General features: G+C 33.7%; 1 protein-coding gene across 1 annotated transcript; it reads left to right on the top strand.

Moving 5' to 3' along the window:
- The first annotated feature begins 10,048 nt into the window (after positions 1 to 10,048).
- Positions 10,049 to 14,797, top strand: LOC149532813 (actin-like). The gene is made up of 5 exons (XM_089803129.1): positions 10,049 to 10,424; positions 11,532 to 11,614; positions 12,046 to 12,439; positions 13,334 to 13,947; positions 14,420 to 14,797. The coding sequence occupies exons 2-5, from the start codon at positions 11,555 to 11,557 to the stop codon at positions 14,483 to 14,485; spliced, it is 1,134 nt and encodes a 377-aa protein (XP_089659255.1). The 5' UTR covers positions 10,049 to 10,424; positions 11,532 to 11,554; the 3' UTR covers positions 14,486 to 14,797.
- Positions 14,798 to 27,379: the final 12,582 nt, after the last annotated feature.

The following is a 27,379-nucleotide window of genomic DNA, read 5'->3' as shown; positions in this document are numbered from 1 at the left end:
CCTGTTGTTGAAGTTTCTCACTATGATGGGAGACTTGAGACTAATTCATTGTTGGATTGGAACTCTGAGATGGAAAAATATTTTGAGTATGAAGGTACTCTTGATAATAAGAAGGCAAAGATTGAAGTCACAAAGTTGAAAGGTCATGCATCTCTTTGGTGGGATCATTTGCAAACTAATAGACAAAAGAGAGGAAAAGAAAAGATCAAGACATGGATGAAGATGCTTGGAAAGATGAAGAAGAAGTTTCTCCCAGTAGATTACTAGGTTAGTTTGTTGAAAAAATTGCAAAATTTGAGACAAAAGGACCTGAATGTGAAGGAATATACTGAGGAATTCTACAAGTTGGATATCAGGTCTGGACATGTTGATGATGAAGTTGAGAAAGTGGCTAGATACCTGAATGGCATGAGAGTATCAATTCAAGATGAGATCAACTATGTTAAGATGGATAGCATGGAAGAGGAATACCAATTTTCTTTGAAACTTGAAGAAATATTATCAAAGAGACATGATCAAAGGAAAAGAGGAAGAGGTGATAGATTTTAAAGAAGTTGAGGTAGAACCTATGGAGAAAGTAGCAGATTTGACAACACAATGCAAGATAAAGGATGGAAAGATGAACTTGCTAAAAGAGGTAATTACTCTAGAGGTAGCTATACTGGTTACTCTAGGAATAATAATAGTGTAAAAAGAGAAGAGAGATCTTGTTTTAAAGGTACTTGCTACAAATGTGGTGAAGAAAGACATAGGGCCTTTGAATGTAATAACTCTGGAAAGAAGATTGGGGCTAATAATAGAAATACTATAGTTTGTGAAAAAGTTTTTGAAATACCTCATGAGCATGAAAATGGTGAGAACTTGATGTTAAGAAGGATTTTGTGTAATGAAGAAGTTGATGAGGAACCTATTTTGAGAAGAAGTTTGTTCAAAATGAAAAGTAAGATCGCTAGAAGATGTTACAAAGTAATCATTGATAGTGGAAATTTAGATAATTTGACATCTGATGAGCTGGTTAAGTAATTGTAGTTGTAGAGATTGAGACATCCTAAGCCTTACCATGTTGCTTGGATCTAGAAGGAGAATAATTTACTTGTAAGTGAACAATGCCTTGTCAAATTTAAAATTAGGAACTATCATGATGAAGTCTTGTGTGATATTATGCCTATGGATTGTTGTCATATTATTTTGAGTAGACCTTGGTAGTATGATAGAAAAGCTTTGCATGATGGTAGATTGAATTAGTATACTATTTGGGTGGAAGGAAAAAAACAAATATTGTTGCCTTTGGTGGAAAAGTTTGATGAAAGTCACTGTACTATAGTCACAATATGTTTGGTAGAGGGTAAAAGTTTGTAGAGGAAATGAAAGAATATAATATTTGTTATGCTTTGACTCCTAGAAAGACTAAGAAACAAGATGAATTGGAACATGCATTTGAGATTGAACCTTTGTTGACTGAATTTTATGACATCATTTCTGATAATGTACCTGATGGTTTTCTTCCTATGAAAAGTATACGTCATTGTATGGATTTGATACCTAGAGCTAGTTTTCCTAATAAAGCACCACACAGATTGACACCTGATGAAAAGATTGAGCTGAATAGACAAGTGCAAGAATTGCTTGAGAGAGGTATGATCAAAAAAAGTTTGAGTCCTTGTGCAGTACTTGTTGTGTTAACACCTAAAAAGAATGGAGAATGGAGAATGTGCATTGATTCCAAAGCTATAAACAAGATAACAGTGAAGTACAAATTTCTATTGCCTAGGATGGATGCCATAATGGATAGTTTGAGTAGAGCAAAGTATTTTACAAAGATTGATTTGAAAAGTGGTTATCATCAGATTCAAATTAGGGAAGGAGATGAATGGAAAACTACTTTTAAGACTAATGAAGGATTGTATGAAAGGTTAGTTATGCCTTTTGGTTTCACTAATATACCTGTACTTTCATGAGATTTATGAATGAGGTTTTGAAGAAATGGAGACATTATTTGATGCCTAAAGATTTTGTGTTGTATACCAACCATAAAGCCTTGTTGTAGTGCCTGCCCCTAAGTCGCATTTCTGTCATCCTTGCCAAACTCTTTTAGGCCAATTTATGTTTGATGATTAGTATTATTATTTTAGAGATTATCAGATGTTGTTTTACACTCAGTTTATTATATGATGAGATTACTTGGTACTCTATATTTCATGCATGTATGATGATTATTCAATGTTTTCAGTTATCGATGATGATTAGTTAGATGGTTTATTATCACACGTGCTTTCTTATGGATACTTACCCCATACTGCATGTGTATGGTGTGCGTGTTTGTTTTTATTTATGTATGGTGTTTCTGATGTGGTTAAGGAAGGGAGTCGTAGTCACCTGCTAGTCGGGATCTACACGATGCACCACTTCTTGCCATTGTCTGTTTAGCTTAGAATATTGTGTTTGTACATGCGTGAATTTTATGCAGGTTGCAGGTACCGGGTATCGACTTCCCTGAATTGCCAGGATGAGCGTACCCTATCGCATTGTCTCAATGGTAAGAGAGGGGAGATAAACTCTTAAGTCCAATTCCTAAACCCTTTAGCCAATTGTCCTAATTGATAATTAGGACAAGTATCTGAGTTAAGTACCCTCCGAATGCATCAAAAGATGTAATTTCATGATTATAACCCTTTTTGTTTTGATTTAGTATATGCTTTTCTATGTTGGGTTTTCGTATGTGGTTATATGAGTCCTTGATGTGTTTTCTAGTAATTAAGTCTAATTAAAAAGATTAATTAATGATTTAATTTAATAGAGAATTATTATGATATCTTTAATATTTAATTAATTGAGAAATTAATTAAATAAAAGAACTAAATTTGGAGATTAAAGTTCAAAGATAAATTTAGAACAGGATAATATTTATCTAATTTAATAATAATATATTTGGAGTTCATTTTTAAATAAATGCTAAATATTATTGTTATTTAAATTAATTAAATATGTTATCAATTAAGTTCTAAAATAAATTAAAAGTTGAAAGATATTAAATTATTAAGAATTCTAGATCGCATGATCTAAGCATGAGTTTAAATATGAGAAATAAATTAAAAGATTAAATAATAGAAATTAATAATGTTATTTTAATTTCATGAAGTGCACATGAGATTAAAGTAATAAATTAATCTAAAATAGAGGTCAAGTAGAATATTAAATAAAGTTATTTAATAAATCAACTTAATGTGCATGAAAGATGAATGCAAAATAAAAGAAAAGATAAGAAAGGTTAATTGGAGTTAACTCAGTTGTGCAAAGAGTCTTCTTGGGTGAACGCACAATTAAGTGCCCTGGTTTGAGGAGAAAATTTGCTTATCACAAACGTTGAGGGTTCATTCTTGGGGGACACGAATTGGGACACGTTTTTGGACGAGAATTTTTGGGAGACTACTTTTGGAAGCGAATTTCAGAAGGCTGATACCAAGAAAGTTTTCAGAGGAAGGTTATTGAGAGGAGCGAATTCTTTTATAGTTCTTGGAGATTGCATAATAGCATCAGGATCAGGTAGGGTCTTGTGTTATTGATTATCGATTTATTACGCAATTATCCTTTCCTGTCTTCTTCGTGTCTGGGGTTTGTAAATCTGAATTCTTTGTGATGAATGTTTAAACATTACGATATTGGAATTTATCAGATGCTTGTTTATGAACTTCTGTATACATGAGATTTAAATGGGAAGGATTGAATCTACTACCGAAATTCTCAATTAGAAGTTCGAATGGTTGACTATATTTTCTATATCAATTTAAAGAAGGAAACAATTTTTCAATGCATATATTTATATATATATATTAAAAGAAATTATTTATATATATATATATTTAAAGATTTATATATATCCTTAATTAATTGGTTCATTAATAAAATCTTTTATAAACAAATTGTATTCTTTTAATAAAATAATATAAAAATAAAAATATACATATACATATATGTATATTTTTAATTAACAATTTTAATGGTACAATGTCGGATCTGATAAAATGTATTTAATTAAAAAAAATAAAAAATTTATAGTATTGGGGAGGGGCGGCTTAACCACCCCCTGCCCCCTTAATGACTGCAGCAGGCGACTGCTGTACGCAGTCGTACCTACTGATGCAGGACGATTGCGACAACAGTCCGACCCTGCGCTGTCGGCAGGTAGCGATTATTAAATCGCTTACCTCATGTTTTCAACAAAACATTTCACATGCCATTCGAAAATCGATATTCCTTAATATTATTAATTTTGATTAATTTTAATAATTTTTAATTAAATTAAATTTATGATATTATTTAATATTAATTTCAATTATTAAATTTCAACAATATTTTTATAATTGTTATATTAATAATAAATGTAATATATATTTTAAATAAAATATTGATTAATATTAATTAAATATGATTTAATATTTAATTAAGAATAGAAGTTATTATTATCAAGTACTTAATTATTGATTTTAATAAAATTGTAATTATTTTATTTAAATCAATTATAGATATTATTTGATAAAATTGTATAATTAGACTATTGACTTAATGAAACTTATTAATGTGGGTTTAAATAAGGATAATTTTAATAAAGTCATAATTGTTTTATTTAAAATCATTAAGGATCATTTTTATAACTTATAAATAAAAGATTATCCTTAGAATATTTATAGGGTAATTGTACAATCATGTAAATATAGAAATGGGTTAATTGTAAGGGCTAATTGTGAAAACTTGGTTACTTGAATTCGACGTTAAACTGAAACATAAACCTTACCTTAACACAATTATATACTTTCAAATCCTATCTCTGAGACTTTGATGTTTTCTATGTGTTCTCTGTATTTTGGGGTTGTTCTAGTATTGACCAGTTTAGGTTGTTACCAGAGGCTCGGGATTGTGAATGTGATGTCATGATGATTTGGTCTCGATCTTTCTTAACCCGACCATGGTAATGTGATGAAGTGCTCTATGACATGATTGTATTTACTGATTGTTATTGCTTTCCAGTTTCCTTGTGTGAAGCTAAGAGGTATGTATTTAAGATACCTGACTTAACCATTTTCGAGTCTCGATCAGTTATATTTGATAACCATTTTTGAGTCTCGATCAGTTATACTTGGATTACTTTTCAGTCGCTTGAGAGGACTGAAGTGTTTGTTATGTTCTTGATGATGTCATGTTTTGACTTGACCATTTTGGAGTCTTCGATCAGTATTGTAATTTACTATTGGGATACTTTCTGGTTGCTCATTGGAGAACCATTGGATTTTGTGATTTATCATTGATGCGTTTAGTTGCTGATAGAGAACTGTCGTGATCATATGATTATTATTTGATATTATCTGTTGCTCATGAAGAACTGATTTAATTTTGTAGCTTATCTTTTATGATGTCTTTTTAGTTGCTCATATAGGACTGAGGTGGTTTTATTATGATTCTTTGATTTATGATTTCATGAGCCTAGGGTAGGTTATCTATGTGTAGAGTCGGGAAGTGGCTTGCAATGGGGATCGGGGCCCTAAGAGGCTGCCTGGAGTAACCCATTGTAAGTTGTTTTAATAAGTGGAAACATTTACACTAAATAAGGGAAAATGAACCTAATAAGATAATTGTATGTTCTCTCCCATGCCTTGAGTGCTAGTACAGACTAGGATGGGGTAGAAAGAACACTTGGTTACAACCTTGCACTCCATAGTATGCCTCGTCAGTACGAGAGGATACTAGTGGCCGCAGGGATCAGTAGGGACCCGGGATTCCTAAGGGATTGCTCGGGTAACTTCTACGTGACTTTTGCGATGACACTTTCCCGCTTGCATATTAGGTTTCCTATGTGTCTTGTGGTACCTCTGGGTCTAGATGTCTATCTATGTTGGAACCCTTGAGTTAGTATACTTTTAGGATTTCCCAGACTTAGAGAGTACTTGTATTTTGTGTTTTGATACCTTGTTTGGGACTTGGGACTATCTCCTCAGCGCGGTGGAAGTGGACCATTTAGGTTCCACGCGGTCGGGTGGTAGTGCTTTTACTCTTACCATTGAGATCCGTTCCGTGGTCACCGTGGCTGGAGTTTTCTTGATTGGCATTTACCTTCATTTTGTGCTTGGATGTTTTATCATTATGGATGTATTGATGTATCATGTATGGTGGATGATTTCATTTATTTTACTGTACTTTGTAACATGGATTCGTGGAGGTTGATGCATTTCTATTTTTACGTATGTATATTATTTTAAGCCTTTCATACCCTGTGACTTGTACAGTGGATGATTGAGCATTCCGAATTAATTTGCCAAGAGGCATTCGGAACAAATGTATATTATGGACATGGGACTTTCTGATTATTCTTTCATATGTATGTGATAGTTGTTAGACTTAGAATTAATTAAATTTAAAAGTAACTCAACGTCTTGGGATCCTTAAGAAATGTAACTTGCAATGTATGTTGGTCGATGATTACATGTTATTGCTTCCGCTACTATGTGTTTGATGTGTATGTTATACATTCTTACTTTAAAAAAAAAAAATGTTTACCAAACTTAGTGAAACTTTAGGGTAATTCTTTTGGATCCCTTGGTGGGGCGTTACACTTGTAGTATTTGGGAAGTCAGCGTAAGTTGAATCAGAGACATATGAAGTGGGTTGAGTTTTTGCAAAGTTTTTACTTTTCATTGAAGCATAAAAGTGGATGTTGAATAAAGTTGCTGATGCCTTGAGTCGAAGGAGAAATTTGTTGATTGAGATGAGAGTTGAGGTACTTGGTTTTGATGATTTGAAGAATTTATATGAGACTAATCTTGATTTGCAGAACCTTGGAAAGCTTGTAAAGAACAATCAGTAAGTGATGAATGGGCTGATTATTTCATTCAAGAAGACATGTTGTTTAAAAGAATTCAGTTATGTATACCTAGAGAATCTATGAGAGAAAACATAATAAAGGAGAAACATAGTGGTGGACTTGCTGGACAATATGGGATTGATAAGACAATGAAATTGATTTCAAAGAGATACTTTTGGCCATAGATTTATAAGGATGTACAAAAAATGGTAAGAAGTTGCAGAATTTGTCAAACAACAAAACGAACTAGTCAAAATTTGGGATTGTATTCACCTTTGCCTGTACCTGATAAACCTTGAGAAGATACCAATATGGATTTTGTTCTTGATTTACCTAGAACTCAGAGGGGTAATGATTCTATATTTGTTGTGGTTGATAGATTTTCAAAGATGGCTCATTTCATACCTTGTAAGAAAACATTTGATGCATTACATGTTGCTAAATTATTCTTCAAGGAAGTAGTAAGATTGTATGGTTTGCCTAAATCTATTGTTTCATACAGAGATACTAAGTTTATTGGTTATTTTTGGAAAATACTTTCAAAGAAGCTGAATATAGAGTTGAAGTTTAGTTTTGCATTTCACCCTTAGACAGATGGACAAATTGAAGTTGTGAATAGAAGTTTGAGTAACTTGCTGAGATGTTTGGTTGGAGATAAGCCTTCTAATTGGAATTTGGTTTTGGTACAAGTAGAGTTTTCATATAATAATTCTGTGAATAGAAGTACCAAGAAAACACCATTTGAGATTGTTACTGGATTTCATCCTAAGGGAACTACATAATCGAGAGACTTGAGCATGAAAACAAATAGGAGTGCTGAGGTTGAAGAATTTGCTGATTTCATGAAGAAACTACATCAAGAAGTCAAAGATAACTTGAATAATATAATCTGGTATATAAGGAAAGAATAGATTAGAAAAGAAGACATAAATCTTTTGAAATTGGTGATGAAGTAATGGTTTACTTGAAGAAGAATATATTTCTAGTTGGAACTTGCAACAAGCTGAAAATGAAGAAGTTTGGGCCTTGTAAAATTCTGAAGAAGTTTGAAAGTGGTAATTCTTTTGAGATTGAATTACCAGAGGATATGGATATTTCATCTATTTTCAACATTGCAGACATATATGAGTACCATGAATCAGATCATGAAGCAGTTGATACACCAAATTATCCTAAGAAGAAAGCTGATGGCATTGAAAGAGTTTTGGATACCACAATAAGCAAAAGCACTAGAGAAAAAGATTATTTGGAATACCTAGTTCAGTGGAAAGACAAGCCAATTGAAGATAGTTCTTGGATTACACAAGTTGAGTTGGATCTTTATGATTCAGGTCAGAATATGAGTAGTCGTTGACATGGACATCAATTCTTTATTAACCCCAAGTGTCTGATGCAGGAGCATCTTGGGTCTTGGAGCAGTCTTGCATCAACTTAAAAAAATATTTCTCTGTTTGTAAAGTAGCATTGCTGTTGGAACGATATTTTTCTGTATTCTGCATGCCTATTGCAAGCATTGTAAGTAATTTTATGCAATGATTTAGAGGTTAAAAATTTTAGGGATTGAAGAGGGCCTAGAGTAATATCTATGATTAAAGGAACAAGTCTTAATTCACTATGAGTTGGGAGATATGACCATTTTCTAATGCATTGAGTTTATGCCAATTTTTGTGACAGGTTTCTACGTGTGACTTTCGGGATGGATGCACAACTCTCTTTAATGAATTGGCCTTTGCAAGCTTAAGGGGTTGTAGAGGACCTAATGTACTACCTTTAGTTCAAAGGATAAGTTCTAATTCAATTGGAGCTAAGAGATATCACCATTTTCCTCGAACATTGATTTTCGGGTAGTGTTTGCGAAAACGTGTGGAGTTTTCATCTTGTGTAGTTTAGTATGAGGAAATGGGATTTTTTAAGATTGGGCCATGTTCTTGGATCATGTGTGGACCTAAATATGACTTGTTATTAAGTTTCATTCATATTTGCTATAATTTTGGTTTACTCTTCCAAGGAGGACCTATAATGTAATTAAATGCCTAACTAGCCAACTTGTGGCTTAACTGGCTATATAAAGAGCTTGGATTGATGTAGGAAATCATTATTAGGATTATGAGGATTAGGATGATATGAGGTAGAAGATAGACCATGAGAAGATCCTAGAGAAGAAGGCAAGATGTGAGGTTGGACTTGAATTCATAATTCTTTGTATATGGCCGTAACCTTGAAGGTCTCACAACTGGGCATGTTTGGATTCATTATTTGATTATATCAAATGGTTGTGGATAATCTGGTCTCTATTTCTATGTTGTTTATTCAATTTGTATGTTGCTTCCATGTGTAACTCTGAGTTGGGGGTGTTCGCTGGTTTGAGTTGGATTAATTCCTCTTGAATTTGCTTGTCCTTGCATCAATATTGACACCAAAAACTGAAACAAAAATGAAAGAAATAATACAAAGAGCATTTTGTGGATTTTGTAAATTTGTTAGGATAGGAATTGCTATGCAAGGTTCTAAGGAACACACTAAACCATGACTATCCAGTATAATAAGGGTTAATGCTTGACTAAAAAGAAATGTAATCAATGCTTATTTTTATGCACATATATTAAAAAATATTTACCAAAAGGTATTCATTTTCTCGATTTTATTAATTCAAATTTATGTGTCTTACTTTTTTCAAATATCTTGACATGTATTAAAGGTCAAGCAGTCATGTATGAGCCTTTAATATATTGAGTAACATCTCATATATTAGACTAACATCTCATATATTAGACTAAGTGCACATTTTTGACACATCTCCCCTATTAAAAGACTTTCATGAACAAATGAATATGTTATTTCACATTTCTACAAGTCCTACTAGCCCTTCTTACTAAAAACTCAAAACATATGAAAGAGAGTAGATACTGGAATAGCATGAGAGAATTCAAATAATAGAAATAATTCGAAAAAAATGCTCAGCTAATATAACTAGAACAAAATGATTAATAATAAATAATGATAGCCCACTATAAAATCATGTGGGTAAAAGGGCCCCAAAGAAAGAAAAAGTTAAAATAAAATGCTACTATACAAACGACCATAGCTATCATCAAGGTGCAAACATGTTGACAGTACAGTTTTGCCGCTATTATATTTGACTTATGGCTTTTAAAAGCATGCTGTTTATACCGTTAGAACAGAGGGAATTCTCCTGTGGTCCCTTCAAATCAAAGCACCAAGTTTCTTTTTGAAAAAGTTTCTACCAGATTTTGCTTTAAAAATACTCTTTAAACAGATTTGTAACCATTTTAAAATACTCTGGTGTGATCAATTCTGACTAAAACTGCATTCCAACAACTTTTTTTGAGCTGAAGATACAGACATACAAACTACGACGTGAATGTACTTTACTTTCGAGGTGTATCTGGCTGGCCGGTTAGCTGGATTGTGACTCCGAGGGCCACTATCTCGCCTATTTCTTGCCTCCCAAATGCTCTCTTTCACAATCTGAAAATTCCTCTTTTACTCCTCTTGCTTTGCAGCATCTGCTCCGTGCCACTCTTGCAGTCGCGCAATACAACTTAGAGAGGCAAGTAAAACATCTTCTCTGCTGATCACCCATTTTGGTAATCAATGTGCAATCGGTGAAAATCCCTTGTTCAGGGAAATGCCTGGAATTTTTTGTTGTTTCTATGATATTGGATATAGATTTGAGTAAAATTGGAAGATCATCCATCGTATAGCCGGTAGATTTCTTCACTGTATGATTTGTCAAATGCCCCAAAAAGAATGTGTTATGATTTTGAGTATAGATTTTAATGATTTGTTGAGATGGTCGTTGATGTTTTATTCACTTGTCGAAATTGGTCTGAGTTTATTTGATTGTTTAGATTCGGTCAGATGGATTCAGACCTATTCCAATCTGATTACTGTCAGTATTTGAGATGTGTTATAGCTGATTGATTTCTTAACATTCCCTTTTTAGTGAAGTTTCTGAAAATATTCACTGTAATTTTGAGATGAATTTATTTTATCTAATTGTGAAATTGGGTTTGAGCTTTGTCTGGATTAGATGGGTGCGTTAGTTATTCAGGACCCTAAGTAGTTTGATATTCATGTAAGTCTAGTTTGTTCTGCAAGGGGATGATGATTTGTTTCACCATATTCTAGGTAAAAGGAAACTCTCCAAGAAAATGTCATGTTTCTGGGCACAGATTTGAGTAGGTAGATCATCCAATTTGTAGGGAACAGATTTCTTCAAATTGTATGTCTTGTGAAACGAGTGAATTTTAATATCATTTGGATATGGATTTGAAATATGTGCTAGAATGAGTGGGATATCTTTTGTTTGTATTGATTGGATACGATGAGGCGGGATAAGAATTGGGGTCTGTATGCAGTTTGACTATACCGGTTGTTGTCTGTTTTAGGCAGTTAAGGTTGCTTTATTGGTGATCACTAATCAGTTTCTACAAGCTCTATCTTTTGTGAAAATGCCTGAAAAGGGTTTATTGATGTAATCTAAATTTGGGTACACTAACTATATCGCACAGTGAATTCATTTTGTGCTTGTGAAATTGAATCTGATCTTCATGATGGCATGTATTGAATGAGATTGATCACGCACCGAGGTCTGTAAGTATTAGTCTTATTCGGGTTAGGATTTGTGGTGAGGTGATGTACTTTATATGGACAGGTACCTTTTTCAATTAATCAAGAATGGCTGAAGCTGACGAAATCCAACCCATTGTCTGTGACAATGGATCTGGAATGGTTAAGGTTGGTATTTTTTTCTTGCTTCTATTGCCTATTTAAATCGTATAATGTATACTACCATATCTGATTTCACGGTTTTCACAACGGTGGTTTCTGATCTAGGTTTCTCTTTTAATAAACTTCCTATTTCACTCACATTGAGCCAGTTTAGCAATCTTGTATTTGTGAGATGGGCAACCGGGCAATACGGTAAAGTTAGGGTTTTTTGAAACAAATGTCGCTATTGTGGAAGTACTTTGATCTCTAGGATCACTGTTTGTTATCTAATTCAATGGCATTGAGTTAGATTGCAATGTTCTAATAGGAACTCTGCTATGGGAATTATGATCAATCTAGGGTCTTCTGAAATGACTAAAAGTATTCAGCAAATGTTTTGAAAAGTACGATGCTATAGTGAAAGTATCTTAATCTTCTGCATTCCTTTTTCTTGTAAGGCTGGATTTGCTGGGGATGATGCCCCTCGTGCTGTTTACCCCAGTATTGTTGGGAGACCAAGGCATACTGGTGTTATGGTTGGCATGGGGCAGAAGGATGCATATGTTGGAGATGAAGCTCAATCCAAGAGGGGTATTTTGACTCTGAAATACCCCATTGAGCATGGCATTGTGACAAACTGGGATGATATGGAAAAGATCTGGCATCACACATTCTTCAATGAGCTCCGAGTCGCCCCAGAGGAGCATCCTGTTCTTCTCACCGAAGCACCACTCAACCCCAAGGCGAATCGGGAGAAAATGACTCAGATAATGTTCGAGACTTTCAATGTGCCGGCTATGTATGTTGCAATTCAGGCAGTGCTTTCTCTGTATGCAAGTGGACGAACAACTGGTATGTTATTTAATCCTCCATGTCATTGTGGATGATTTTTGAGGAACACTTCTTTTTAGTACGTGAATCCCAATTTTCATGGTAGATCAAATCACTAAACAATAGTTTTCTACTTCCTTGATTACATATTCTATGATACGATGATTCAAAAATTCAAAAGATAAACATAGTCAAAATCTGGAAGCCTTCAGGTCTCTTATCATGAAATCAGGAAACTTAAGGTCTCTGAATACTTTTCAACTTCGTTATATTAGATTTATACAAAATTGAGATGTTCTCCTCATATTCAATTGGCTAATATTAGAAACTGCTAGACTTAATTCTAGGGGAAGAAATCTAGTAGTTGTCCAGGCTAACTTAATGCACGTAGATCTCTTAAATCATGAATTAAATTATGCCGATTTTTCTGGTGTACCTTCATAGGTGACTCAAGAGTTTAAAGCTAATGTTTCAACATTTGGGCATTTACATCTCTTTGTAGAGGCCATGGAGTGTGAAGTGGTCGAAAAGAGTCATTTTAAAACACTCCCCGGATACCTGTTATGTTCACCCCCAATAGCTGCTCACCAAAAAAAACAGTACTTTTGGCACAAATGGACCAATCAGCAACCAAGAACGCTAAAAAATGATCAACTATTAGTACATGTGTTGTGAGCTATTAGTACACCTGTTATCATTTTTTGAAGCTTTTTAAAAGTAGTAACTAGAAGTATCTAAGACGAAACACTCAGTCATTAGACCACCTGGTGGCTACTGGGTCTCTTCCTCTAATGCCCTTCCTATTAGAGACCTCATTAAACTTCATGTCCGCATATTAGTGGGCATCGATTGAATGCTCTGTTTTTCATTATCTGCTTTCATTAATTGGTTTGCATTTGTCTTGACTCTTATCAGGTATTGTGCTAGACTCCGGTGATGGTGTTACACACACGGTCCCAATCTATGAGGGATATGCTCTGCCTCATGCCATCCTCAGACTGGACCTTGCAGGCCGTGACCTGACCGATGCATTGATGAAGATCCTTACAGAGCGTGGGTACACCTTCACCACAACAGCAGAGCGTGAAATTGTCCGTGACATGAAGGAGAAACTGGCCTATGTGTCTCTTGATTATGAAAAGGAGTTGGAGACTTCAAAAACTAGCTCTTCACTGGAAAAGAGCTACGAGCTTCCTGATGGTCAAGTGATCACCATTGGTGCAGAACGGTTTAGATGTGCAGAGGTCTTGTTCCAGCCCTCTTTGATAGGAATGGAAGCTGCTGGCATCCATGAAACTACATACAATTCCATTATGAAATGTGATGTGGATATTCGTAAAGATTTGTATGGGAATGTTGTGCTCAGCGGTGGGTCAACAATGTTCCCTGGAATTGCAGATCGTATGAGTAAGGAAATTACTGCATTAGCTCCCACTAGTATGAAGATCAAAGTTGTGGCACCTCCAGAAAGGAAATACAGTGTCTGGATTGGAGGGTCTATTTTGGCTTCTCTGAGTACATTTCAGCAGGTATTTGATGTGATTTTTGCTGTGATATTGCTATTAAGATTTAATTGTATAGTTTTTAAGTCAAATTCATTGAGTCATGTCATGAGTAGTAATTCACATGAATCCATCTCTCATGAGAATAAATGGAACACTGGACATTCATCGGATCTAGGTGATGCTCACAGAGGTGAAGCACTGGGGGAGGTCACCCACCCTAGTACTACTCCAGCTTGACAGCGCTTAACTACAGATTTCCTCCATGGTTAAACCCACCCTGCTTGCAACCCCTTTTACAAAATCTTCACCCATTGTTATGTCTTATGAACCATTCATCAGAAATCCCCTTAAGCTCATCAATGGATAAATAAGAGATATTTTCCAAGCAATTAGTTTTGTTATAGAAATGTGTATATGTTATGTCCCTTAATTCGAATTTGATAGGCAAAGTAGTCATTTTCATTCAACTAATAATATCCAACTATGTGTATTGCAGATGTGGATTTCAAAAGCAGAGTATGAAGAGTCCGGTCCATCAATAGTTCACAGGAAATGCTTCTAGAGAGTCTGGATGTTTGGAATTTGTATCGTCCATGAGAACCCATTGTGTGTACCTCTGCTGTAATTTTAGTATGGATGGATTGTTAGTATTATAAAGAGAGGAATTCTTGTTTCTATTTGTAACGGAACCTTTCCTATGTTAGTTTTCGTTCTTGGAGTCTTCCTGGTTTTGGATCTAGGGAAATATTTTAGGCTCGTTCTGCTGGATTGCATTAAATCCTTGTAGATTTCTACATTTTGTACCGTTTTGAGCTGTATTCGTTGCTTGTTCTCGTGACACAATTAATATGAAGTGGGAGGTTTCGCTTAGCAAGCACAGATATTCCTGCTTGATAACTATTTTTTTAAGTGGATGGGATGTTCGAATCTTTTTCATATCAGCTTTCAAAGCTCTCTCAAATTTTGCCAGGTTCGACAACTTGTTTTAATCATTCTTGAACTCAATACTAGTCTCCATCACATTGCCACCACAACCTTGCTGTTTATGTGAGACATTTTGAGATCAAGAAGATTGTTCGCTATAAAGTAAGGTTTCTTTAGAAATTTTAATGTAGTTACTATAAAAGATTTTAATTCATGAATGTTTTAGATCATATTCTACAATCTATGATGAAATAAAAGAAACAATCTTTATCTATAAGATAATCTAATCAAAGTCAGTTCCCTAATAGAACATGCATAGAACTCTCTCTCGCCAGATGCTTTTGTAGTTCCTCATTGTCACGTCTAGTAGCAAAACCTGTACAAAAAAGTTAGACCATAACAGAATCTTTAAATGTCCTAGTATATGCAATGAAGAGGCCAAATGCTATGTCTTGGCATTCATTGCGATTATGTCATAAAATGTTTTTAAAGTTGGATAAGCAACTCCATCATACATTTTTCTTTTACCTCAAAACAATGTACCTAAATCCAATGTTTGAGGTGACCTGGTTCACTTATTTAAATTGCCTATATCCAATGTTTTTGGTAACTTAGCTCACCCATTTGAATGCCCACGGAGTGAAAGTAATTTGGCAATCCCAAATGATTCATGACCAATTTATTTCCAACCTTAATCAGCAGTTTGGCAACGAAGGAGTATAACACTAAATTTTATAGAGGGGCAGAATGAAAATATTCATTCCTACATAGAGTACATATACAGTTGTACCAGGTACTGGATAGAGAATACAACCTATACTTTCTTTTACCTTTTACTTGAAAAGGGCCATCCATTACATGACAGCTCAGGATTTCGTGAAATGAATTGAATGATCAATACTATCTTAAGTGAATATCAGAGCTATGTGCTCGGAATCATCATAAACAAGTTCGTTATGTAGTCAGGAAGATGTTCGTTCGTTCCTATGTAATAATGATTTCCTCCCTGTACTACTTTAATTTTGTTTCAAGTGGCCGTACAGTGAAAATTACAACCTGGGCAGGTCAACTGCAATGATTTCCAGAAAGTGACTGAACTACTTATGACTGATAATGGCAAGTCTATCCAGGGATCACAATGCATTGCTCGAAAAACTTGTAGAGAGCTCTTGAGAAACTTGTAACCAGCAAAAGTTTGAACAAATACAGGTTTCAAAGTAGAGAACCGAATTATTATTTTTTTATTGAAAAAAGCAGAAAGAAAAAGAATAATACAATAAGGACAGCTGTCAATGAAATCATGACAATTCAGAAGATCAATATAATTTCATTAGAACACACAATATAAAATCAAATACAATTTATTCTGTTGAGACCCTAAATTTAACATTCGTTGAAGTTGCTTAGAACAAACAACATCCTTTTGATATAGTTGCAACCACTGCTACTTAATATTGTCAAGCTGATTACTGATCTTCCCATGAGCTTTCGAATTACCTTGCAATTGAGAACATAAAAAGATAGTCTGAAATATTATCTCAGGGTAAAATTGTAGAAGTTCTTCTTTGTGATGAACCTTATGGTTAGAAAAAATAACCATACATTTACTTCTCTATATATTAAAAAGTATAGATTGTTTAAAGGAATCAACAACCATATTGTTTTTAAGAATAAGTCTTAAAACAACTTCTTAAGGCATGATAAAAAAAAATGTGGGATATTATTAAAAAATAACATTCCACTTTCTTTTTGTCCATAGCCTTGTGGCAAAAGGGGCTTTCAACGGTTTGAACGATTAACCATTTCAACCTATCACCGACTGGTAATTTAGCATGTAGGATTTGCCATGCAATATTTTGTGCATTAGCCTTAGTATTAGAATACTGCATCTAAGAACTCAATTTCTCCATATTCTTTCCTTAAACTTGCAATGTCATTTTAAATATTGTCTTGGATTTAAAGATAAGGAAGGCATCAACCTTAAATAGGTTTTTTAAAGAGGAAAGTGAAGGATTCATGACAAGACAACCAAGACTAATCCTTGAAGAAGTTACAAGCCAATGAATAACAAATCTCAATGTTGAGTTCAATAAGAACAAATGATTCCACAAAGGTGATGAGTCCTCTAAACCGGTTACTTAGCCCAAAGGTGCTTTCAATAACAAGCCAAGGGGCGCAATTTAAAGAGGTAAAATCCCATAAATCACTGAATTGATAGATTCCCTTTTTGAAGAGATAATAAAAGTGTCTTTTGAAGGAAATAGCAAGAGGTTGGCCATGGTATTGTACCAGTCGGTTCCACCAAATCAAAGAATGGCTAAATCTAAAACCATATTTTAATGAACAAGTTTTCCAACCCAAGAACTTATTGTCATGCCTCCCAAATAGACTGTAAAGGGAACAACGCTTTGTGTGAAAGGAGGGAGCCAAAAGAATTTTATCAACCCATTTGAATGGTTTCCATTTAGTTTTAACAAAAGCTTGGCTAATACCAAACTAAATCATCTCTTCTCACAACTCATCACCACTGAGCACTTTGATTATCCATTTGGTAGCCAAGCAAATCCCTTGAGTTTGTGGTTCCAAAATGCCCAATCCTCCTTTTGATTTAGGTTGAATACAATGAATCCATGAAGCATATTTCAAGCTTGCATTACTACTCCAATTAGATCAAAAAAGTTGGCAGACAAATTTAATGAGGTTACCAACATTCTTTTGGAGGACATCCAACAAGATGAGTAATAGACATGTAATGCCAAAAAGATATAGTTCACCGCTTGAAACTTTCCAGCTAAAGATAGACATTTGTTTTTCCCATGAATTTACTTTTAGTTAGATTCTATTAATTAAACATTTTCACATATTCAATAAAGAGACACCCACACTAAAGAGAATACCTAAATATCAGGAAATCTAGCCATGCTTTATCAGTTTTCACTCCTTGAGAATCCAAGGAGGGACAAGATCTTCTTGTGTCATAAGGAGTTATGTCTTGTGATATGCAAGCTTGGAATCGAAGACCGAACAATCAAGATTGAGAGCATCCAAAGTGCTAGAGTTGTCTTCTTCAAAATTCTCAAGGAACAACATACTGCTATCAACGAAGTGGGAGTTCAACATAACTAGATTATTGGGGATGATAATGCTCTTGATCTTATTCAATTGTTTTTACTTTTGGACCAAATAGCCAAGAGCATCAGTTGCGAGCACATAAAGAAAGGGAGATAATGGACAACCTTGTCTAATAGACCATTGCAAAGGAAATGGATCAAGTCATTCCCTATTAATTATCAATTGAGCATTAGCATATGTGAATAACATTTCAATTTATTTTCACAACTTAGGACTAAACCCCAACTAATGCAACATTTTGAGGATAAAGCTCTATTACATCCTATGATGTTCTTTATCAAAATCTAATTTCACAAGGAGAACATTTTGGCTTGATTGTTGAGCCCATTCTAGAACCACCCATGCAAGGATAAAATTATCAAGTATGAGTTTCCCACTAAGAAAACTTGTTTTTTCTGGTCTAACAATGTTTTGCACCATAGGCTCAATCCTGGCTACCAAAGGTTTGACAATAATTTTGTAAGTGTATTAAGTAACGTACTAGGATGTCATCTTGAGATAGTCTCCTCATTTCCTCCTTAAGGAGTGAGTATAACAATGCCTCTATTAATATCAGGTCCTAAAGGACTAGCCTCCATTACCTCTAGATAGAGAAGATAAAAGTCATATTTAATATGGGCCACCTAGTTTGATAAAATTCAACTGGAACCCCATCGACACCTAGAATTTTGTTTTCCTCCATTGAGAAAATAACATGCTCAAGTTCTTTAATTGAAAGGTTGGAGTCTAAAAATTGATTGTAATCATTTTCTAGCTTTCTTGGAACGTGATCTTGAAAATGTTTTCCAGAATAGGTTGCACATCGTGCCAATGATCATCTTCCTTAAATAAAGTTATGCACAATTTTTTAATGGCATCTAGCTTAGTCTGGAGCGCACCCCTTTCATCTTGGATGACTCCAATGCATTCCTTTTTATGTTTATAATTGAGAAAGTTGAAGAAGAATTTAGAGCCCTTGTTCCCTTCTTTGTCCCAATGTAATCTAGCCTTGATTTTAGCACTTTCACCCTTATAATTATCCATTTTTTGAAGTTGAACTTCTAATGAAGGAATTGTGACCAAAAAATTACAGTCAAAAGGTCTTTCATTTAGTATTTTCCTATCATGTTCAAATTTTCCTTTAAGATATTTTTCTTTCACTTACATTACATGAAATTCTCTTTCCAAAGGCACAAAGGAAATCATCACATCTTGAAATGGTACAATTCCACCATTCTTTGCGAGAATCCCCTACATTAGGCTTAGGAACATAATTCTACAACCCAATTACAACATCCACATAGGAAGGATTCAGTTGTGAAGTAGTGGATTTTTAAGCAACTTGGAGTCATTAATGTTCATATCAAACCCTTTGACTAAGAAAATGATTAAAAAATGGTCAAAAAGAGTAGACACGTAATCAACTCTCACATAAAGTTCAACAAAATCTTGAACAATATGGAGATTAGGGGAAATATTAAACTTGTCTAGCCAACTAATTTTTCTCACCTCTCCAAATTTGCAATTCAACCAAGTGCACCAATTATTATTGTGGGAGATACCTTTATTATGAATGGGATTAACCACCTTGGTTGTGTTACAACACAATAACCACTTGTCAATTTCCTCATTAGTTAGATTATTAGAGCAATGCCAATCATAGTCATTCTAAGTTTTTACCATGTTAAAATAGACATTGATCACTCAATCAACATTAGGAAGGTTTCTTGTCATCCATTCCCATAAAATGCTTTTTTCTTTTGAAATGTTAGATGCATAGACTAAGAAAAAGACAATTGGTTGTCCATTTACGAAGGTGAGGATCTATGCAAAGGGTTCTCCCCTTGTTTATTACAAACTTGCACAACTAAGGAGCCAAACCAAGGACAACCTCTCCTCCCCCCTCTACACGATAAGTAAGAAAAAATGACACGTACCTCCAAATGCTTGAAAGAGTAGAAGAAAGGTAAAAACACTAAGTTTAACCTCTTAAAGAAAAAAAAGTCAAGTTTCCAAATAACTATTGCCTCTCTAGCTCCATATTTATGACGAATGAGGGATATGATGTTAGCATTTGGTTAGCATCCCTCTTAGATTGCAACATGGTTTAACTCCTCATGTGGTTCTATAAGACTATTGGTTGTCTCAAGCATTAATATGTCAATATTTTAGTGCAATGACAATCTTGACCATTCTAACAAGTGGTATAAAACCTTGGTCACATATTTGAATCCATGTAGGCTGCAATGAGTAATATTGGGAGGGGGATTATTGACAGTGGGTTAGCATCACTTTCGAGGTTTTGGATAGGGGTAAACTACCTCCTATGGTTCTGTAAGACTATTGGTTGTATTGGACATTTATTGTTACATCCCAAAATTTTCCTACACTAAATAATATTCTAGTTGTTGGAAAAATTCATGTGAAGCCATTTGTTCAGTAAATTTGTTGATGATTCATTTGAAATGGATTTATTGGTTAAGTTGTTGAGATATTATGATTCTAGTGAAATGGAAATTTGGTTTTTAGTTGATATGTAACATGGCTTGTTGGTTAGCTATTAAGATGAAAATGGAGAAAAGATTATCGTAGAAGCTAGAATTTTTATGTGATATTTTTATTATTATTTCAAATTATTTGAAATGTAGTTATTATTTGGGACCATTTCAATTTGGCAAGAGCATGACGATAAGGGGAAGTGTTTCCAAAATGAGAGTTAGGAGGGGGATACCCAAATCCACTATCAGACCATCGGGTATGAACCTAACCACCTTAACCAAGGATTAAATCGACTAGGCAAGCAAGAAGGTAAAAGGAATTACCATGAGCTAAACAGTTAAACAAATAAAACATTATAAAGAATTTAAAATAGGAATATTACCTCATTGTGTTTTGATTCTTTGTGTACCCCACAAACTATCATGTCTTAGTATAATATTATCTTGTATATACTCATACTTGTATGGGTATGAAACATGTACGTATATATGTACACACACACATGTGTGTGTGTGAAATTGCCATTAGCCTATATATATATATATATATATATATATATATATATATATATATATATATATATATATATATATATATATATATATATATACACACACACACACACACACACACATATACACACACACACACACACACATGTATGTATGTATACACTATATATATATGTATATGTATGTATGTATGTATGTATGTGTATACACACACACACACATGTATGTGTGTATGTATATGCTAATGAAAATTTCACACACACATATTTGTGTGTGTGTGTGTGTGTGCATATATACGTACATGTTTTGTACCCATACAAGTATGAGTATATATGAGATGTTATTATACTAAGACATGATATTTTGTGGAATACACAAAGGATCAAAACATAATGAGGTAATATTCTTATTTAAATTCTTAATATGCAAAAAGGACTCCTAGAGAATTCTCAGTGGGAGAAAGAGTTCTCCTAAAAGTAAAACTAGAGAAGAGCACTATCAAGTTTGGCAAGAACTTGAAATTATCCCCAAGATATGTAGAATCATTTGAAGTCCTGGAAATCATAAAACTAGTAGACTACAAAATTTCTATACCTCTAGCCCTTGCCAAAATGCATAATGTGTATCACATTTCATACCTTAATAAATACACATCTCATCATGAGCATGTCATTGCTTGGAATTTCTTGTAGGTACGAGACCTAGAGGTGGTGGAAATAAAACCACTCAAAATAATCAAGGCAGATAATTTTTAATATTGAGACATAAATCAGTGCAAGGTCCAATGGGACCAATATTCTAAGGAAAGTGCCACATGGGAAGAATATGATGACATCTTCTAGAAGTTTCCTCATTTTATTTTCAAGAGCTTGAACTATGAAAGAACTTTGATGTGTGTGTGTGTGTGTGATTAGGTTTAGTTTCTTTTTTTTTTGACAAGCTCATTGACAATGATGAAACACAAGGGGGAGTGTATGTTACATCCCAAAATTCTGCTACACTAAATAATATTCTAGCCATTGGAAAAATTCATGTACATAGTTAGTTGTTTGGTAAGTTTTTTGACGATTCATGTGAAATGGATTTATTGGCTAAGTTGTTGAGATATTATGATTCTTATGAAATGGAAATTTCATATACAGTTAATGTCACATGGATTGAAGGTTAGTCATTAAGATGAAAATGGGAAAATGATTATCTTAGAAATTAGAATGTTTATGTGATATTTTATTATTGTTATTTCAAATCATCGAAAATATGTTATTATCTGGGACCATTTCCATTTTCTAGGAACGTGATGATGAGGGGAAGTGTTTCCAAAATGAGAGTTAGGAAGGGGACAAGCAAATCCACCGTTAGACTATCAAGTATGAACCTAACCACCTTGACCAAGCATTAAAATGACTAGACAAGCAAGAAGGTACAAGGAATTACCATGAACTAAATGGTTATAAGAAAACATTATAAAGAATTTAAACAAGAATATTACCTAGTCATTGTGTTTTGATTCTTTGTGTACCCCACAAACTACCATTAGTATAATAATATCTTGCATATACTCATACTTGTATGGGTACAAAATATGTACATATATATGTACACATATCTATGTATATGTATGCAAAATTGTCATTAGTGTGTGTGTGTGTGTGAGAGAGAGAGAGAGAGAGGCCCCTTGGGACTTAAATCAAAGCCTTGGTAGTATGGTCTTTGATTAAAGTCAAGGTCTTTGATTGAAGTGTCGTGTGGCATGTCGATAGTGGGCTTCAAACAAAGCCCTGTGACTGCTAATGATTTAAATTAGAACCCACCATTTTTTTTGTCACTTTCACCTTCTAATTTGTGGACCCAAGGACTTAGAGAAAAGATAGTAACATTGGTAGTGGGAACATCATCACCATCTACTTTTGTTACTTCTTTCAAGCATTTTGGTATATATTTTGTTTGTTTTTTAGTTTTTTAAAGAATATTTAATTTTTTTATATGGATTTTTAGTTGTTTTTAATGAAAATTTAGTTATTTTGTAATGTTTCTTATTCAATTTTATTTTTACATTTTATTGTAGTTAGTTTTATATACATAAATTAGTATTTATGATAGATAGTTTTAAACATAACAATAGTTAGCGGATATTGGAAAAATATAGATTGGATAAATTAATAGGTTTAAAAAATGTAAAACTCTAGGTCTAGATAGAAAATGAAAAAAAAAAAAATAGTACTACGTCCACTAGATAGAAAATATTGGAAAAATATAAAGTATAGTTGAAAAAACATATTTATTTTTAAACTATAGTTGAAATTTAACGTAGTTATCTAAACTATAGTTGAAAAAACATAGTTAAAACTATAGTTGGAAAAAATAATAGTTTTAGAGAAGACAAAACTCTAGGACTAGATAGAAAATGAAAAAACAAAAATCTAGTACTAGGTAGATATAATTTTAAAAATAATAATTTAACTCACTCTCTCCTCTCGCTTTCTCTCTCTCTCTCTCCTCACTCTCTCTCTCTCCAAGTACTTTCTCTCTATCCTCACCCTCTGTCTCCCCTCACTTTCTCTCTCTTCTCTCACTTTTTCTCTCTTCTCACCATTGAGCTCTCCTTTCACTTTCCCTCTCCTAAGTCTCTCTCTCTCTCTCTCTCTCTCTCTCTCTCTCTCTCTCTCTCTCTCTCTCTCTCTCTCTCTCTCTGAATAGTAAATCATACACCCTAAACCATAAATCGTAAACCCTAAACTCTAAAACCTTAACCCTGAATCTTAAACCCTAAACCCTAATCCTTAAACCCTAAGTCCTAAACCCTAATCCTTTAACCCTAAATCCTAAATAGTTAATTCTAGGTACCGTAAAACCATATATCATAAACCCTAAACCCTAAACAATAAATCCTATACCCTAAACTGTAAATTGTAAATATTAAACCCTAAACCTTAAACCCTAAGCCCTATGTATGCACCCTAAAATAGTGGCCTAGACTATGGGTCCCCATTATTCAAATTTTCAAATTCCTTGAATCAATGTTTTGCAATATTTTATTAAATCAATTCAAATCAATTTCTTTGATCAAATTGTAATCAATTCAATTATTTCAACATTTCCTAAGGTTTGATCATTTTATCCTAAGTCTTATTTAATTAAAATAAAACCTCTCTTTTAATTAAATAATTAATCCATATTTAATTGATTAAGAGAAAAACCCCTCCTTTAATTTAATTAATATTTCCTATTTAATTAAAAGAACTTGCTCCCTTTTAATTAAATAAAATCCCACTTAAATATCTCTTTGTGATGAAAAAATGAAATAAAATAAATAAAAATTAAATAAATTTTTTTTTCCTCTACACTTAAATGCACATATTTCTAAGTGGAATTCCATTTAATTTTCCTTCTCTTTTCTCATTGGTGGAAATTTGTCTCACATGGATCATTCTTTTTCCACCCTTGATTAAATCTTATTACCTCTTAATCTTAATCATCCATTCTTCTTTATAAGGGAGAGCCCTCTCCTCATTTTTGACATCCATGCATGATTATGCTATTGTTATGCTGCAGGTTTGGAGAGTGATTTTTGGAGAAGTTTGAGCATTAAAGTTTTTTGTGGAGAACTTTTATCTTCTTGTCTTCTTCTCTCATGCATCCATGGCTTCCATCATCATGATCCATCCTTGCATTTTCATATTAGCTTAGATCCATATTTTCTTTCACAGATTAATCTTGCATTGTTATTTCCTTTCATAGATTAGATTTCATTTCTTGCATTGCTTTGCAATGTTATCATTTAGATTAGATTGCATTTTCATTTGCATGCATATTTTGATATTTGAATCTTCCATTTTATGGTTTACTTTCATGGGCACAAAATAGGTCAAATTGAGGGCCTCCATTACAAACCCTTGCACTCCATGAATAGAGAGCTATGAGCTGCCATTTGCAACCTCATTCTTGAGCAATCTTGGATATAATGACTCATAGAGCTGTGCTCACATTTTAGGCATACACTCTTTGGCGCCCACCTTAGGGCAAGCCACCTTTAGTTGTTGGTTTTTGATATTTTTGGAGCTAACCCCCTTATGTGGATTTGTTTGGAGACAACAAACCCTAGACCTTAAAGATTTGATCATATCTCCCAAACGACTTTGTGTTTTGGTTTGAATTTTTTTTTGTAGGTTGAAGACATCAGAGAAGCACCAGTGAAAATTTTAGATTTTTCTGAGGTATTTTCTATTTTTAATTTTTTTTTCCTGATTTTTTATGAAAAATTATTTTAGGGTGCAAATTAGTAAACTTTTTAGAAAAGTATACATTTTTGGAAAGGTCTCTAAATTCTAAATAGGGTTGCTTCTTTGTATTTTGATTTTAGAGATCATATTAAGGCTCAATAATTTGATTTGCAAAAATTGGTCTGTTTTGACAAAATGGCTCCCTAGGGTACAAATAAATTTTTTTTTCAAATTTTTGATAATTTTGGAAAGATATCTAATTTTTGATAGGGGTCTCTTTTCTGCATTTAGGGTTTTGGATCCAAATTCATATCATATAGGTCCAATCTTGTTGACTAGGTCAAAAATTAATATTAGAAAAATAACATTTAATGAATAGCTTGCATTTAATTTTCACATGGATCAATGCATGACGTGAGCTTTCATTTGGGTTATTTTCTAGTTATTATCACTCTTAACAATTAGATTTTCAGATCTAACCCTAGTTTTGCATAAGTTGGATATATATTGCATATCTTGTGTTTGCTTGTTGCTTTGTTCATTGCAAGCGAGTGTTCAAGTGTAAATGAAAAGTACAATAGAGAAAATATGTGTTGCAAGTATTACTAGGTATTTTGTTGGATCTCTATAACATTTGAATTTGGAAATAAAATGAACCTTCTCATGTTTTTGGCTTGAGTGCTTTTGCATGCTTTCATAGATTCACACTTTATTTGATGCTTTAAAATTGGATCTAGATTTGCTTTCATGCATGTGTTTCACATAGTAATTAGGCCCTATGAATACTATTTTTGGAGTTCTTGAGGGAATGTGCTTCATTTTCTTCCTTACATGTGAAACTCTTCTTGATGATATATCTCCTTGTAGGTAGGGAAGGATATTTGTTGTTATCTCATTATTTCGCTTGGTTTTGTCCTCAACATCCATTAGTACTTTCTCTTTTGAGATTGGTGGTGTTTGTTGTTGACTTTTCCAAAATTTTGGTGAGGTGATTTCAAATTAGTGTGTCAAAGAATCTTGTTTGCTATGTTTGAGTAAGGTGAAGAGGCTAGAGGAGTATGCTCTGTTCCCTTTTGGGCACATCAGAAACTTGGAAGCCTTGAATCCAAACCAAGTCCCCATGTGGTACAACTTTTTAAGTCTTCCTTGATTGGAGAGGGTTAACAATAGTGGACATTCCCTTTATTGGGTCAACCACATGGACATAACCTCGAGTGATAATAGTCATTTTTTATGTGGTAGTAGTAACCACTATATAAATGTCCTTGTAGGGGAAATCCTCATGGGTGTAGTCTTTTTTTGGGTTGTCAGATCTCCTCAGTATCTCCAACCGATTAAATTTTCAGAATATGTCAAAGCCTTGGTGCGTTAGGATTGGATTTTTCCCACTCTAGATTGCAAAAGCTACAGAGGTGAACATTACTAAGAACCATAGTGCTGCCAAATTTTATTTTCTAGGACTATGTGTGTGATTGGAATTTTTTTTGAGAACTTACATAGTGGTGGTTCTAGGGATTATATTGACACTATGACACTATTCTTGTTCATGTGCAAGGTTGCTTTGTACCTTGCTCATTGTTTGAAGATGTTTGCTTGAAATTCCTGATTGCTGTCTTGCGTGTCTGGTTCATGATTCAAAATTTATCACACCTAGTTGGATATTTAAAACAAATAAAATCTGAGTTCCTGAATTAAGACTTTATGATTAAACTGTTTTGCTATCCTATTATTTCCAGTCTCCCTAGGTTGATTCAGTTTAGATTAGGCTACTTACCTCATCGTTAGAAGCTTGTTTAAACCTTGGGTTATTGTGCTTTGACCCCTTGAATTAGTGATCTTTGATTTCACAAGTTACCTTGTTTGGAGTCGGTGAGTTAGAGACTATCCTTTTTGAGAAAGATATACCTTTGGATTCTTTGATATTATGCTTAATCTCTTGTCCATCCACTTTCATCAAAATTCAATTTTAATTATTTATAATTTGGGTAAATCATCCTCTTGGTCCATATGTGCTAGGGTATTCACCCAAAGTTGTGGGCACCTCTATGGCAGTGTTGGTTTATGTCTATTGCAAAATTCTATCTTATCATCTCTCTTTTGGATAAGTAAGTACTTTTTCTATCATAGTTTGGTATCAATGTTTCTTAGGGTCATCCTATCACCCAATACCACTATGGGCTTCAAACCCTA

The sequence above is a fragment of the Cupressus sempervirens genome, chromosome 10 (genome assembly GCF_028749045.1).
Source record: "Cupressus sempervirens isolate cs-2001-9-10 chromosome 10, ASM2874904v1, whole genome shotgun sequence".
Classification (NCBI taxonomy): domain Eukaryota; kingdom Viridiplantae; phylum Streptophyta; class Pinopsida; order Cupressales; family Cupressaceae; genus Cupressus; species Cupressus sempervirens.
Note: the sequence above shows the minus strand (reverse complement) of the source record. Positions and strands in the feature narration are given on the sequence as shown.